The 16,752-nt window shown below is 44.3% G+C and overlaps 1 protein-coding gene across 1 annotated transcript in view; it reads right to left on the bottom strand.

The window, feature by feature from the left end:
* The window catches only part of CFAP47 (cilia and flagella associated protein 47), a 1,765,744-nt gene that overhangs the window by 1,095,384 nt on the left and 653,608 nt on the right, over positions 1–16,752 (bottom strand). Inside the window, exon 33 of the mRNA XM_029603108.1 lies at positions 13,821–14,019. Coding sequence (XP_029458968.1) covers positions 13,821–14,019 — 199 coding nt within the window. The remainder of the gene's footprint in view (positions 1–13,820; positions 14,020–16,752) is intronic.

A 16,752-nucleotide genomic window follows, 5' to 3' on the forward strand; every position in this document is an offset into this window, starting at 1 on the left:
TATACAGGATGTAAGTAACGGGTTGGAACATATTTAAAGGGTCACAAAATTCCCTTCATGTTACATATACATATATTATTGCTTAGAAATATGAAATGATGCACAAGTCAGATAGAGCAAGTACTGAAGAGTAGGCTAGCCAAGTTGCTCCATAAAATCTAGATAGGTTGATCCAGTCCAGGATTTACTACACAGCATGCAAACTGACTAGTATTATACCTATTTAAAGGATAGCAACAGGAAAGTCAGAACTACATGTCCCAGAATAAAACTGGATAAATGAAGGACTGAATCTAATTGTCCTGATAATCTTGTACCAGTTGTCACCCCTAATCAAGAGCCACATCAAATCTTGTGCCATTTCTCTGTTCCCGACTGCTGCTGATGTACAAGGGTACCTAGGGTAGATTTTGGTACCACTGAAATACTTTCTATCTAGTTAGTGGTATAACTGGAGGTGCTAAACTAGGACTCATGGAGATGTTCTGTAAGGCAGAAAGAAAGGTCCAGTGAGTGTGAAGAAAATAAGCCATCTAGCATATATAATCTTTCTTTTTGCAGGAGACTTGCCAGAATATGACGCTGATGTCCTGGGGCTTAGTAGATTCTGACAGACAGAGCAGCACTCTCGGATGCTGCCTCCTAGCCTGAAAGAGGACACCAAGGAGTAGGAGTGAGTAGCAGAAGAGTACCCAGTAAAACAGTATGTACAACAGGAGAAAGAGGGGGAAGAGGAGGGTTCAGTAGAGGAGGAACAAGTAACACTGCATGGATACATGGAGGAGAAAAACTAGCATTATTTTGACTGATTCAAGCATGACAGAGATTTGGCAGGATACAGATTTGGCAGCAGCCCTCCTCCAGTTCAGCCCTCCTCCAGCTGAACTGGAGGAGGGCTGCTCTGCTGAGGAGCATTTCAAGGAGATGCAGGTCACTGCAGTGGAGGGGCATGTAATGAACCTGAATGCTCAAGGAATGGAGGACATAAATGGCCTTAGGCATGACCTTCTTTTATGTGGCAAAAGAAGAGATACAGGGTTTGTGTCAGGAGATGTAGGGTGTGCAGCAAGATGTAAGAGGCATTTACGAACAGATGGAGACCCAGACAGATATGTGGAGGGAGATGCTTCAGAGGATGCCTCCCTGCCAGCCACAGCCCCCTCCAGCTGTGCACTATATGCTGCCTCCTTGGATGCAGTTCCTACCAGCCATGGCACCACCACCACTACCCTGGATGGTGACCTCTGGAGCCAGAGTGCCACCTGCTCCTTCACCTATTCCTCCACCACTGCCCATAGTGGCTGAACTTCCACTTCTGCCACCACAACTTTCAGCAAGGCAGTCAGCAGCATCACCAACACCACCACCAGAGAGAGATGCTCCCCCCTCTCCAAGGCCACAGGTGACAGAGGAGAATAGGCCCACCACTGCTGCTGGTCCATCCTTAGAGCACTCTAGGCCCCTCCAGCAGCTATTTTGAGGAGCCACTGCTCCCAGGTGCAGGGCCCTCCAAGGGCAGCATAAGGTGTGAAAGAACTTCTCTGCAGAAGAGCAAAAGACTTGGGCAGGCCAAGACATCAGAACTTCCCCCACCCCAAAAAAGAAGCTGACCAAGGAAGCCCAGACATCTTTGAATCTATTCAGCAACTCACTGAGCACTCCATGTAAATAAATGCACTTTCAGTGTCTAAAATGTCGTTGAATCAGCGTGTTCCTTTCCTGTATTACCTGCTGTTGAGTCTGGTATGTATCTCCTGCAATCCTCCTGATTCCAGTTGTGTGCCTCCTCCTCTTCTTTATCTAGCTGATCATCTAATCCCTCTGGAGGAGGCAGACTTCTGATTTTGGTCAGGTAATAAAACATGCAGCAGGCTAGAAAGATCTCACAGACCTTGGGGGAAGGGGGGGAGAGAGGTATTTATTTTAAAGAAATCTTATATTCTACATCTTCCAGGAGAAAGTTTGTCCAGCGTGGATAACAAATTTCCACTCAGAAATTACATATAAAATAAATGAACAAGATCAATTACAATCATAAAACACAAATAAAAAACAAAGAATATGTATCAGCATAAAAAAACAATAAACCTAACAAAGAATCACTCAAATGTCTCCTTAAAAAACATAGTCTTAAGTTGCCTCCTGAATGCCTATTTATTTTTATTAATTTAAAAATCTTTTAGAGAAGGCATTCCCCAGAACTGCCCAGGCATCAGAAATGCATTTTGAGTAGGTTGAAGGTTCTCTCAGTAACTGCCTTGATGTGCCAGTGGGCCCTGTTCTAGCAAGCCTCAGCAGAGGTCTGCGAGTTAGCTAGCAGGTTTTGAGGGGAAAACAAAGAGAAGAGTAGAATTAGATATCCTTTAGTGTTGTGCAAGAGGGTAGTTCCTTGATCAAGGTGGAAGCAGTCCTCTAGAGCCAATGCTGTAAGTCCACCTAGAAATCAGGATGACCAAAAGAAAAGATTAATTGCAGCGTGATGGTAGTGGTAAGTGTATTCCTACCTAGAAGTCAGCCTTCAATGATGTGGCCTTCCTGGAAGCGGTCATGAATTCCTGACTGCAAGAGGATGTAGGCATTGTGACGGATCCTGGAAAGCTGAGCACCATATCCACGATGATGCCCTTGGTGTCGCAGACCACCTGCATATTGAGGGATTGGAAACCCTTGCAGTTGCAGTAGATGGCCTCATCTACCCCTGGTGCCTTTTCAGAGAAGTGAGTGCAAATGATAGCACCCAGGACAGAGAGAAAGCGTGCTATTTGGTAGAAATCAGTCTTTATTTGTTGTTGGTGCTGTATACTCCAAGGAAAAAAATACAGTATATATATCGGTGAGTTTTCTTGAGGAACACAGCCAGGAACTGCTCTATATACCATATGTGGAGGTGGCAGATTGGTTTATTCCAGCCATGACCCCTAGAGGTGTCTAGAAGGTGCTAGTACGAAAAAAGGCCAGGACGGTAGTGACCTTGATGTGTACTGGCAAGGAGTGGCTCCTGTGGGTGGAAGGGGGCAGGACCTGCTCTAACAGCTGGCATAGGTAAAGTATGTTTCCTTATTAAATCTGAACCTGCACAAGACTTGCTCCTCAGTCAGATCTAAAAACTGTGCCTGTCTTGTAAACTCTCTGTAAGGAGTACATCCTTCTACTCCTCCTTCTCTGTTCTTTCTCTCTCCTCAGCCGTTGTGATTATCAGTACCCATAAGCCCATTAGAGTCATTTTGAATGTGGATTATCCAATACTCAGTGCCATCCCCCAGTATAGCCTAGCATGTCACAGTTAAACCCCAGAATCACCATGTCTGTCCCAAAGATACTCACTGCCACACCATAGCCTGCTGCCATGTCTGCTCACCAGAGAAGCCAGCCCTCCAAACATCAAGTAACAAAACTGCATGAAATTTTGAAGTTGTGTGTATAAATGAGCAGTAGTAATTGTACTCACATAGTTTTGATGATGTCCACACATATGGCACTTATAGTTCATTATATACATATGTGCAAACCATACCTTAATAAGTCCCTTACATGGCCTCTTTTATTGTGAGGAATTTTACTCGCGTAAGCTCACATATGTGCATATGTGACCTCTTTATAAAATTTGGATTGTGTACGGATGCGTCAAACACATGCATATATGTGCATTTTTGCATAAGCTTTTGAAATTCATCGTGTCACATATGTGCATATATATGCGTTTTTGCATGTATAAGCTTTTGAAATTCATCTGTATCTGTTTGATGAATGTCTCAGCAGCATTCAGTACAGTTTTTTTCCTAACATTTCTGGGTATTAATGGACATTTATTGCCAAATGGATGTCACAAAATTCAAGCAAAAACAATAGGAGCGAGTGAAAATTAAGACTGGACTCTATCACCAATAAAACTAAACAGGTATAATACAAAAATAATTTCTAACATAGATCTTACAAATCTCATAAACTTTTTATTTTTTCCTATCAGGTGTGCAATTTCATTTTACATTACCCAGTTCGCTCTCAAACAAGCAAGATAATACTACAAAGAATGCATTAAAATATCAATGTGGAATACAGTATGTTACCTTGTCCTTGGGTTAATATTATCACTCAAATACAGAGCTTAAAGTAACATAGGAGCAAAAGAAATGCTTCACTGGTCTTATCTTCTTTTGGGAGGGAAGACTCCAGTAACTAATGTGCAGAAAGCATATTAAAAAAGCCAGAAAGTGGAAAATTTATTGGGATAAAGTTATCAAGGTATCTTTATCTAGATACTAAGCAGAACTTACCTGGATAAGCATTCTGCTGAATATCCAAGTAAAGGTATTCAGATAACATCAGGCTGGTGTTTATCAGCTAAATGAGTTAACTTACCTTTGCCACATTTCCAGTCCCACCCTCTTTTTAGTCTGGGTAATTCTGTTAGCACCGAAATGCAGACAAAGTTCGCCAGACAAAAGGGAGAATATATTTAAGGGGAAAATGTATGCAGGCAAAGGTCAATTTTACAAGGGAAAATTGGTTCTTACCTGCTAATTTTCATTCCCGTAGTACCACGGATCAGTCCAGATTCCTGGGTTTATGTATCCCTGCCGGGAGATGGAGACAGAGAAAGTTTAACTGACACTGCTTCATAATCCCTGGTGCCACCTGCAGTTCCTCAGTATTGAACTGTACCCAAGCCAAAAAACACTGGTAAAAAATTTAAGATAGCCAAACAACCTAACAATAATAGAACTGGAAAAAATCTTAAACTACCTGAAGTAATCAGAGCTGAGCAGACGACTCTCCACCTCCATAGATCGGGTGGGTTCTGGACTGATCTGTGGTACTACAGGAATGAAAATTAGCAGGTAAGAACCAATTTTCCTTTCCCTGTACATACCCAGATTAATCCAGACTCCTGGGATGTACCAAAGCCCTGGAGAGTCCTGCTTGCAAGACACTTTCACCAAAGGACCAAGATTCCGGATCCCTGACATCTAGACAATAATGCCTTGCAAAATTGCCGACCTAGAAATTTCCTGTGGAGAAACCAACTGGGCCTCCGCCCATGAGGCCACTTGAGATCGAGAAGAATGAGCCTTCAAACCATCAGGCACCTGACAGCCTTTGAGAATGTACACCGACCCAATGGCCTCCTTAAGCCACCTCACAATGGTAGCCTTGAAAGCCTGGGTACCTTTCTTCGAATCATTCCATAAATGAAAAGATGATCAGATCTCCTAAAATCATTCATTACCTCAAGATACCTCAGCAAAGCCCTACGGACATCCAGACATCTAAGTTCCCACGCATGAGGCGCAGAAGCATCCAAATCTGGAAAGGCCAGAAGTTCCACCGTCTGATTAACATGAAAAGCCGCTACCACCTTGGGAAGAAAGGAGGGGACCATCTGCAAGGACACACCTGAATCTGAAATCTGATGGAATGGATCGCGACAAGATAAAGCTTGCAACTCCGTGATTCTTCTTGCAGAACAAATGGCTACCAGAAAAACAACCTTCAAGGTCAAATCCTTAAGTGTCACTCTGCGAGGAGGCTCAAAGGGTGGCTCACATAAAATTCTGAGGACAAGATTAAGATTCCAGGATGGACAAACTCTCCTCAGCGGAGGGCACAAATTCTTAACCTCCTGGAGAAACCTGACCACATCTGGGTGAGAGGACAACTTCCCACCATCAATTATACCATGTAAAGAAGCCAGAGCCGCTATCTGAACTCTGAGAGAGTTGAAAGCTAGGCCTTTGATTAAACCGTCTTGAAGGAAAGATAAAATCTGAGACACCGAAGACACCTTTAGTTATACACCATGCCTCAAAGACCTTCCAGACTCGGACGAATGACAATGAAGTAGATATCCTCCTAGCTTGTAGAAGGGTAGTTATAACTGCCTCTGGGTACCCTCTGTGTTTGAAACGCAACCTCTAAAAAGCCAAGTCACTAGACAAAAGCAATCTGCCTGGTCGGAAAATATGGGACCCTGATGAAGTAGGCGAGGAAGATGACTGAGTCGTAATGGACTGTCCACTGCCAAGTTGACCAGATCTGCGAACCACGGCCGATGCGACCACTCCAAGGCTACCAACACCATGTCCCCCAGTTATCTCTCTATCTGGTGCAAGATCTTGCCTAACAGAGGCCAAGGGGGGAATACTTAAAGGAGGAACTCCTGAGGCCAAGGAATCACCAGAGCATCAACTCCCTCGGCCCCATATTCTCACCTGTGGTTGAAAAATCAAGATGCCTTCGCATTGAGATGAGTCGCCATTAGATCCACATGGGGACAACCCCACCTCTTGCGAATGAGCTGCATTGCCAACTCCGACAATTCCCACTCTCCTGGATCTAGAAGTCTGCAACTTAGAAAACCCGCCTAGACGTTTTCGACCCCTGCTATATGAGAGGCCGCTATCTGAACCAAGTGTTTTTCCACCCAAAGAATCAACTCCTGAGCCTCCTGGGCCACCATTCTACTCTTGGTTCCACCCTGCCAATTGATATAAGCTATAATTGTCGCATTGTCTGACAAGAACTGCATTGAGGGTCCTTGAACCAGAGGCAGAAAGACTAACCTCAAAGCTCTGGTCTCTAAACGATTGATAGACCAGGCGGCCTCTTCTTCCGTCCAAGTGCCCTGAGCCGATTGACGCTGGCATACTGCCCCCCAACCAGAAAGACTGGCATTGGTAGTAAGAATTATCCAATCCGGTACCTCCAGATTGACACCACATACTAGTTTGGACGTCTGCAGCCACCAAGACAGATTTATTTATTTATTTATTTATTTAGCATTTTTTTTATATACCGAAATTCATGTAACAGAGTTACAAATCAATTCAGTTTACATTTTAACATTAACCTGAATGTAAGAATGCTATTACATAGAACAAGGAATATTTGACTTGGAACAACTAAAACTAACAAACTAAAACTGAGGGGCTGGTATCACCATAAAAAATAAACAATAAATAGTGTGACTTTTTTTGTGTAACAGGCTAAACGATAGTTAGACATGTAACCATCTAAACAAAAGCTGGATAATGATCAGAATAGACACTCTGCGAGTTGAAAAGCTGCAAGTGGGTGTGCTAACTGGAGTGGCAGTATTGGAATAGTCTGAAAGGAGTCATTGTAAATAAGGAAGGAAAGGAGTCATTGTAAATACGTATTGGTATAGTCTGAAAGGGGTCATTGTAAATAAGGAAGGAAGTGAAAAGTGGGAGATTATTGGTGTAGATTGAAAGATTGTTTCGTGTAGGAGAATTGACAGACTCGGGCTGATGAAAAGCTTCCGACCACGGATTCCATTGCATCAACTGAGCTCTCTGTAATTGTCTCATATGCATAAAGGCCCAGGGAACCAACTCCAGAATTGAACCCATCAAACCCAGAACCCGCAAAAAATACAAGGCTCTGGGTACTCACAACCGTGACAAGCGCTGAACCTGTGTTTGTAACTTGTACACTCTCTCCTCCGTCAGGAAAACCTTGCCTTTGTTCGTATCGAACCGAGCTCCCAAATACTCGAGGTTCTGAGACAGAATTAGATAGTTCTTTGCCAAATTCACTACCCAGTCTAGTGATTCCAGAGTATGAATCACCTTCTGGACTGCGGTGCGACAACTGGCTTCCGACTTTGCCCTGGCGAGCCAATCGTCGAGGTAAGGGTGGACCAACACTCCCTCGCATTGTAAGGCTGCTGCCACTACCACCATGATCTTGGTGAAGGTCCGTGGTACTGTGGCCAGCCTGAAAGGGAGGGCCTGAAACTGGAAATGCTGACCCGGCACCATAAATCTCAGAAAATGCTGGTGAGCCTGATGAATGGGAATCTGCAGGTATGCCTCCATTAGATCCAAAGAAGCCAGAAATTCTCGAGTGTGCATAGCCGCAATTACCAATTGCAAAGTCTCCATGTGAAATCTTGGAACCTTTAACGCTGCATTTACCCTTTGTAAGTCCAGAATGAGGCTAAAGGTGCTATCTTTCTTTGGAACCACAAGTAAATGGAATACTGATCTTTGCCCTGTTCCTCTAGAGGGACAGGAATCACGGCCGCTAATTTCTGCAACCTGTCTAAAGTCTCCCGAACTGCCTGACATTTTTCCAACGACCAGCTAGGGGAGACTAGAAAGAGGTTGCGAAAGGGATGTGCAAATTCTAAAGCATAACCATCTCTTATGACACTGAGCACTCACTGATCCTGCGTGATCTTGGCCCACTCCTCTGTAGAAACGAGCCAGATGGCCCCCTATATAAGGAATGACGGGGTGGGCCGGCCTCGCCTCATTGGGCGGATTTTGCCCCTGGAGCTCCCACTCCTGTGGACAATCTGAAGGGCCTACGACTGCTCCGAAAGGACTGCCCCCAGGACTGACCACGGCCATAAAACTGTTTCTGTGAGGCTGGGGCTCCTCTCGTATGACCAGGCCATCTGCCTTCCCAAAAATGTGACCGGGACAGAAAGGACTGCTTAGTCTTAGGCCTATCCTCCGGCAACTTGTGTACCTTATTGTCACCCAATTGTTTGATCAATTGCTCTCTAAGTCCTCCCCAAACAAAAGACGTCCCGTGAAAGAGAGGGACTCCAAATGGGATTTGGATGACACATCCGCAGACCAGTTACACAAACACAACAATTGTCGGGCAGACACAGCGGAGGCCATAAAATGAGACAAAGTCCTCACAAAATCATAGAAAGCGTTCCGCACTACCCTCTTCCACACCCCACTTTGTCTGTCCACCCTGCACCCAATGCAGCCAGGCATACTGCATGAAACTGGAACAAATGGCAGCCCGCAAACTCAGCGTGGATACTTCAAAGATCCTCTTGAGGTGGACCTCCAGCTTACGATCTCGAACATTCTTCAAGGCCACGGCGCCCACCACGGGAATAGTCATCTTTTTAGTGACCGCCAACACTGCAGCATCCACTTTCGGAATAGAAAAGAGCTATAAAGCCTTTTCAGGCAAGGGATAAAGCTTTGACATCACTCGTCCCACTCTCAATCCTGCATCGGGAGTACTTTACTCCTGATCCACCATCTTTTCCATGGACCTATGATAAGGGAACACTGATCAGGGACCCTGAAGCCCATCCAGGACTGGATCCGCCCCATCCATGTCTATATCTTCCTGAGGGAGTTTTAACCCTAACTCACTGAGTACCTGAGGAATCAAAGGAGCTAATTCTTCCCTCCGAAACAAATGAAGAATCTAGGGATCATCCCCTTCGGACACCAGGACAGCCTCCACCTCGTCCCCTGGAACCAGGTGGACCGCATCTGGATCAGCACCCGGGGTCCTTGACAATGTCTCCCCCGAATCCATGGGGATCTCTGGGGAACTGGCCGAGTCATCTGTATTGTAGTCCACCCGCATTGGACCCAACAGCCACTATACCCCGGAAGACAGACTCCCCCTGGACCGACCAGGCCCAGCAGTCGAAACAGGAGCTCCTGGGGACAAAGGAGGAGGAACTAGGCCTGCATGCTGGTACCCGAGGCCCTCCTGCCGAGCCAAATACAAACTGTGCAGAAGTAAAAGAAACACCGGGGAAAAGGCGCGGGGAGCAGGTGACAGGAGTACCGCTCGAGTCCTGCCGGGAGATGTAGAGGCAATGCCTCTCCTGCGCTTTGCTGCCCCTCCACAGTGCCTGGGTGAACCGGGGAAAGCCTTGGAGGAGAGTCCCTGTCCCCTCCAATGGCATGGGTAAAACCATCGGGGAAGGTAAAATGCCCACCATTCCCACGCCGTCGGAGCCCAAGGGCCCGACGCAGGAGGGGCATTCCTCGGCAAAGCAGTACTAGCGGCAGATCCTGCACTGCTTCATCTGCTTTTCATGGGGGTCGGAAGCTGCGACGGCCCCTCACCCCCCGAAACGTACGCTGGCTGAACAGAGACCAAGGCAGCCTAACCACAAGGAAACTGTGCCACACAATTGGCAGGCCCTGCCGCGAACCATTACCACGCGGCGGGACCAAGCACCCCCCACCAAGCACAAACCCCGCCACAAAAATGCTCCCCCAGTGAGAGAAAGGCCGCTGGTAGAGCCCTAAATCTTACTGCTCAGCTCCAACTGCTTCTCTGTTTTTCTTGGTTTTTTTATAACTTTACTAAACACAAAGAAGCTTTCCTCTCCTAAGGCTGAGGGGAGCTGTCCAGCTCAGGCCATCCTGAAGTACAAGAAGAGGCAGAGTCCAAAAGCAGCTGACCAGAGCCTAAGCGGCCTCGTGGACCACCACGGACCACACTGGAGCGAGTATACAAAAATGTCACCAACCTCCAGCTCGTCCACCTCAACCAAACAGGGAAGGGTTCTTCCCGGGAACCCTGCCCCTGGGAGGAAGGCTCTTAAGTAAAAAGAAAAAGGAAAGAAAAAAGAAATGGGCACACTACAGAACTGCAGGTGTATGCACCAGCCACCATCTGCTGGTGACAGAGAAATACTGAGGAACTGCAAGTGGTACCAGGGATTATGAATCAGTGTCAGTTAAACTTTCTCTGTCTCCATCTGCTGTCAGGGCTGCATAAACCCAGGAGTCTGGACTGATCTGGGTACGTACAGGGAACATTAATTTTTTGAAAATAATTCTCAGGGAGGTCGATATTCAGCACCACTTAGCAGGATAAGTTTGAACTTATGGGCATTGAGCGGATAACTATTTATCCGCTATCAGAACAAGAAGCTGAATCAATGATAAAAAATATAAACCCTGCTCCACATAAAATCGATACAATACCAACAACTGAGATAAAAAAGATTACCAATGTAGTAACCCCAACACTAACTAATATCATAAACCTATCCCTAACTGAAGGATTAATGCCAGATACACTAAAAGGGGCAATCATTAAACCAATCATCAAAAAGAAAAACAGTGACCCACTAATCCTCATTAACTACCGCCCAGTCTCAAACCTCCCATTATTAGCAAAATTAATAGAGAAAACAGTACAGAAACAGCTAGCTGAACACCTAGACAATAATAATATACCGTACCCATCACAACACGGCTTCCGAAAACACTACAGCACTGAGACATTACTTCTCTCTCTAACAGACTACATACTAAGAGGTTTTGATAACAGTAAACATTACATCCTTATAATGCTTGACTTATCTGCAGCCTTTGATACAGTAAACCACAGAATACTACTAAAAAGACTTGAAGAAATTGGATTATGTGACAAAACAATAAACTGGTTCAGATCCTACCTAAACAACAGGTTCTTTCAAGTCCAGATAAAAAACTCATTATTAGAAAAATTTAAACTTGAAACAGAAGTACCTCAGGGTTCAGCGCTGTCTGCTACCCTCTTTAACATATATATGCTACCCTTATGTCATCTGCTGGCAGACCTAGGGATAATACATTACATTTACGCAGATGACATTCAATTAATTCTACCAATAGACGACACAATTGAAAAAACATTAAGTCTAGCCAACATGTACCTAGACATAATTAAACAACTACTAAACCAAATGGAACTGGTCATCAACATTGACAAAACTGAATTCCTTCACCTAGAGAGAAAACATACTGAAATCATTCAAACACCAATAACCCTAAGAAATAACAAAAAAATTGAGCTAGCCGAAAAAGTAAGGAATCTGGGAGTAATAATGGACCCAGAAATCAACCTGAAGCAACACATCTCTATAAAAGTAAGAGAAGGCTACGCAAAACTTATGGTCCTCAGAAGACTGAAACCATTACTCACACCCGCCCACTTCAGAACAGTATTGCAAACACTTATCTTTTCCAGCACTGACTACTGCAATGCACTCTTACTAGGACTCCCAAGCACATCGATAAGACCACTCCAGATACTTCAAAATACTGCAGCCATAATACTGACGGGAAAAAAGAGGAGGGACCATATAACCGAAACTCTAGCAGACTTACTGTTACGCTTGGGCTCCGGACAGGAGTCGTGCACACCACCCAGCAGGGTGGCTCCAGGTGGAGAGAGACAGGAAGCTCGAACAGAGTCAGGTACCAGGCTGGGTCAGGGCAGGCAGCAAGAATCAGAGTCAAGTTCAGGCTGGGTCAGGGCAGGCGGCAAGTGGCAGTGTCAAGTACAGGCTGGGTCAGGGCAGGCGGCAGTCAGCAGTGTCTGGGTCCAGGCTGGGTCAGGGCACAGCAAGCAGGGCAGGGCAGGTCAGAAGACCCGTAGGCCACACACACACACACACGGAAGGCCCGTAGGCCACACACCAATAGCGGGGCAAGGCAGGTCAGAAGGCCCGTAGGCCACACACACACACACGGAAGGCCCGTAGGCCACACACCAATAGCGGGGCAAGGCAGGTCAGAAGGCCCGTAGGCCACACACACACACACGGAAGGCCCGTAGGCCACACACCAATAGCGGGGCAAGGCAGGTCAGAAGGCCCGTAGGCCACACACACACACACGGAAGGCCCGTAGGCCACACACCAATAGCGGGGCAAGGCAGGTCAGAAGGCCCGTAGGCCACACACACACACACGGAAGGCCCGTAGGCCAGGTATGGAAATCAAGGAAGAAGGCCCAAAGGCCATGCAAGGCAAGGATAGGCCCGAAGGCCGCACAAGGCAAGGCAAGGCAAGGCAAGGATAGGCCCGAAGGCCACGCAAGGCAAGGCAAGGATAGGCCCGAAGGCCACGCAAGGCAAGGCAAGGATAGGCCCGAAGGCCACGCAAGGCAGGCTAGAGCAGGGAGCCCAGGTGAGCTCGATGCCGAAGCACCGAGGCAACTGTCAGGCAGGGTTAAGAGGGCACACCCAGAGCATAGAGTGGACATAGGAGATGGACTGGGCCTGTCAGGAAAGCCAGCACTAGAGGGGCCCCTGGTGGTGAGGCGGTAGCACAGCAGCCACAGCCGTAACACTTACATTGTTACCCATCGAATACAGGATAAAATACAAGGCCTTATGTACCATATACAAACTAATATATGATAAAGAAGCAGACTGGCTAAACACAGCCTTACGAGTACACGTTCCACAAAGAAACCTCCGCTCAGCAAACAAAGCACTACTAACAATCCCTTCAGTAAAGTCAGCAAAATTAACCCAAGTGAGAGAAAGGGCTTTATCATTGGCTGGGCCCATACTATGGAACACGATGCCCCCTGAACTCAGATTACAGAATAATCTCAAAACTTTTAAGAAAAATTTAAAAACATGGCTCTTTAAAAAAGCCTTCACTAAAGAGTGTGGAGGGTAGAGAATGAAAGTACAGAGTAATGCAGATGAGAATGAATTTACTCAATCCTACATTTAAGAAGTAATATCTCAAAGAGATAGTAACTCAATAATATACCTGGACTTGACCAACATTACTCAAATAATGATTTTATTTATGAAATTGTAACCGAACTTTATTGGCACCTGTTAGAATGTACGATATCCTATATTTACTAACCTTAGTCTATGTGCCTATTTGTAAACCGTTGTGATGGTATATAACTTAGCGACGGTATAGAAACATTTTTAAATAAATAAATAAATACATAAATAAATAAAATAGTTATCCAGTTATGTGGGGGACAGGATGGGGGCGTTCCAGGACATGGCTGCTTAACCAGCTAACTTAGCCAGATTATTGATATTATGCCTTATCCAGCTAGGTTAACTGGATAAGTCAGACCTGTGATGGAGCTTATCCAGCTAAGTTTTAGATAGCTGGCTATATTTAGTGCAACTGTGGTTAGCAATGTAGCACTTCTAAATAACATGTTGGCAGTCATATTAATGCCAGATCTATACTGGCATGCAGTTAAGGTTTATATAAAGGAAGGTGGAGAGGAGAAACAGGAACCTGGTACCCATTTTTACGTCACCTTTCTGGCATTCTTTCCATGCATCTTTCCTTGTCTTCTCATAATGTGTATTCAGCCAGGTGAGAATAACTCGTTCTGATGTGGAATAGATGTTGCTGGATAAAGGGTCAGACTTGATCCTTGGAATGCTCTGTGCACTTTCAAAATCAAATAGTTCAGTGCGGTTTTTAATTGGTGGCACACGTGATAGGACCAACACCTGAAAGGATAATAATTATCTGTTCAACTGTTTATCATGCTCAGAGCAAAGAAAGCTATTATATAAGTTAAGAAAAGAAACAAGTGGAGTTTTGAAATATTACAGACCATAATGAAAGCAGTAGCCTGTAAGCGGTTTGGCATGCAAGATCTATTTTTTATTCTTTACTCATTTTCATAATTAAACTTCGCAGTTCTCATATTCAATAATTCATGACACCACTCATGTCTAAATATTGACTCTAATCTTCATTAGCATGCGTTCTAATATGTTTCTGGGTGCTTATAGATAAAAGCTGCAATTATTAACTCATACTCCCTCTTTGCCATGTCATGCGTGTGGTGTAATCACCATGTGAAAACACCAGTACAGTGGGAGATTCTAAAATCTTTAAAATTAAAATACAAACCAACAGAATTAATTGTAAAACTCCTGTATTATCTTGTAAGATACATAGAGCTGAGCCTGGGAGACTTCTAAGGGATGAGCCAGAAAATGGAAAAAATCCTTTAGTATAGCTAGCTCACTGGGTACTAAAAGCAGGCATTCTTCTCTCAGAATCAGCACTAAACCAATGTGCCTCCACTGGTTGGAGCCGCTATCCTGCTGAGGGTGCCACTTTCCAGGTGATATATTAAGCTATGGCTATTACATATTCCAAGGCATTTTGTCCTAAGTAAGGTAGAGTTAATCTGATTTCCTGGCTAAATTTCAGCCAAGTTGTACAATTCAATTTCAAAAAAATTTCCATTGTAGGATATACATACATGCAAAAACATACCTATGTCATCACTATTGCATCTATAATTAAGTAACTACCTATACAGCATTTTGCTCAAGGATGCAATATTATTAATAGTATTATTAATAGTATTTCAATGTTTTTCTTCTATTCTGCAAACTTCAAAACAGCAATATAAAATGTACAGAAGTACAAAAAGATTTCCAAAATCTAGGCAAGATGAAAGACACACTGCAAAGACTATTGCCTTTTCAGAAGTATTACCTGTTTATGGAAAGGGAAATGAGAAGCTATGCCATATAAATAATTTCAATTCCTGGCTCAAAACCTGGTGTACAGAAAATGGTTTTGGATATATTGGAGGCTGGGGTTGTATACAGAGCAGTAAAAGGCTATATGGTAAGGATGGCCTACATTTGTCTGTAGCAGGAAGAAAGATGCTAAGTGAGAAATTCAGATCATATATTATCAGACATTTAAACTAAAGAATGAGGGTGGAAGGAAACTGACATGTCACCCCCAAGAAATAAAGGATGTGGGAGGAGAAAATCACAAAATCATTCAGCAGAAAAAAGCAAAAAAGATACACACAAAGTGCAATAAATCAAAGGAAAAATATTGGAAAGCTATGACTACAAATGCTCATAGTTTGGGCAATATAATCCCAGACCTGCAGGTCCTAATGGTGGAGGCATACTTGGACATTGTTGTTGTTATGGAGATATGGTTCAGGGATTCTCATGATTGGGATACGGCCACACCAGGATATAACTTGTTAAGGAAGGACAGAGAGGCCAGAAAAGGGGGAGGAGTAGCTCTTTATGTCAAAAACAATATCCAAGCAATGGAACTGCAAGGAAAATGGATTAGAGAGGAAACATTATCAGCTATCCTAAAAAAAGATGATGGTTCATCCATTTTTACTGATGTGGTTTACAGGCCTCCTACTCAAACGGAAGAACTGGATAGAGATCTGGTCAAAGACATCTAAAATGTGGGAAGGAAAGGAGAAGTGCTGATTGTTGGAGACTTTAATATGCCAGCCGAAGACTGGAGCATCCCTTCTGCAGAATCTACCAGAAGCAGAGACATAGTGAATGCCCTGCAAGGGGCTCTCTTGAAAACAAATGGTAATGTAATTCATGAAGGAGGGTGTTATGCTCAACCTAGTGCTCACTAACAGTGAGAATGTCTCTAATGTCTGGGTGAAAGCCCACTTCAGTACCAGTGATAATCAAACAGTAAGATTAGACATCGCAAATAAGATGCGGAGAAGTCACACAAAGACCCGAATTTTGCATTTCAAAAATAAAGACTTTGTCGAAATGGGGAAGTACCTAAAGGTAGAACTAGAAGACTGGGAGAAAATGGGAGAAGTGGAACAACAGTGAGTCAAACTAAAAGGCGCAATTACAAAAGCTACAAATCTATATGTTAAAAAAGTAAACAAAAGAAAGAAATAAGAAACCGATCTGGTTCTCAAGGGAGGTGGCTGACATAATAAAAGCAAAAAGAACAGCGTTCAAGAAATATAAATATCCCAAAAAGTGGAACACAAGGAAGAAAATCTGGAGAAACTGAGGGAGACAAAGAAAGTAATCAAGAAAGCAAAAATTCAGGCGGAAGAAAGGATAGCCAAAGAGGTAAAGCGAGGTGACAAAACATTTTTCAGATACATCAGAGAAAGGAGAAAGGTCCAAAGTGGTATAGTGAAATTGAAAGGTGACAAGGATCAATGAGTGGAGAGAGATGAAGAAATGGCAGAAATATTAAACAAATACTTCAGTTCGGTGTTCACTAAAGAAAACCCAGGAGAAGGACCTTCGCTAGTTAACAAGAATGTGGATGGGGGTAGAGTGGGTGAAACTCCATTTACAGAAGAAAATGTATGGGAGGAGCTAGGAAAACTGGAAGTGGACAAAGCCATGGGGGCCTGATGAGGTTCATCCCAGAATACTGAGGGAGCTCAGAGATGTGATAGCGGGTCTGGT

This window comes from Rhinatrema bivittatum, chromosome 5 (genome assembly GCF_901001135.1).
Source record: "Rhinatrema bivittatum chromosome 5, aRhiBiv1.1, whole genome shotgun sequence".
NCBI lineage: Eukaryota > Metazoa > Chordata > Amphibia > Gymnophiona > Rhinatrematidae > Rhinatrema > Rhinatrema bivittatum.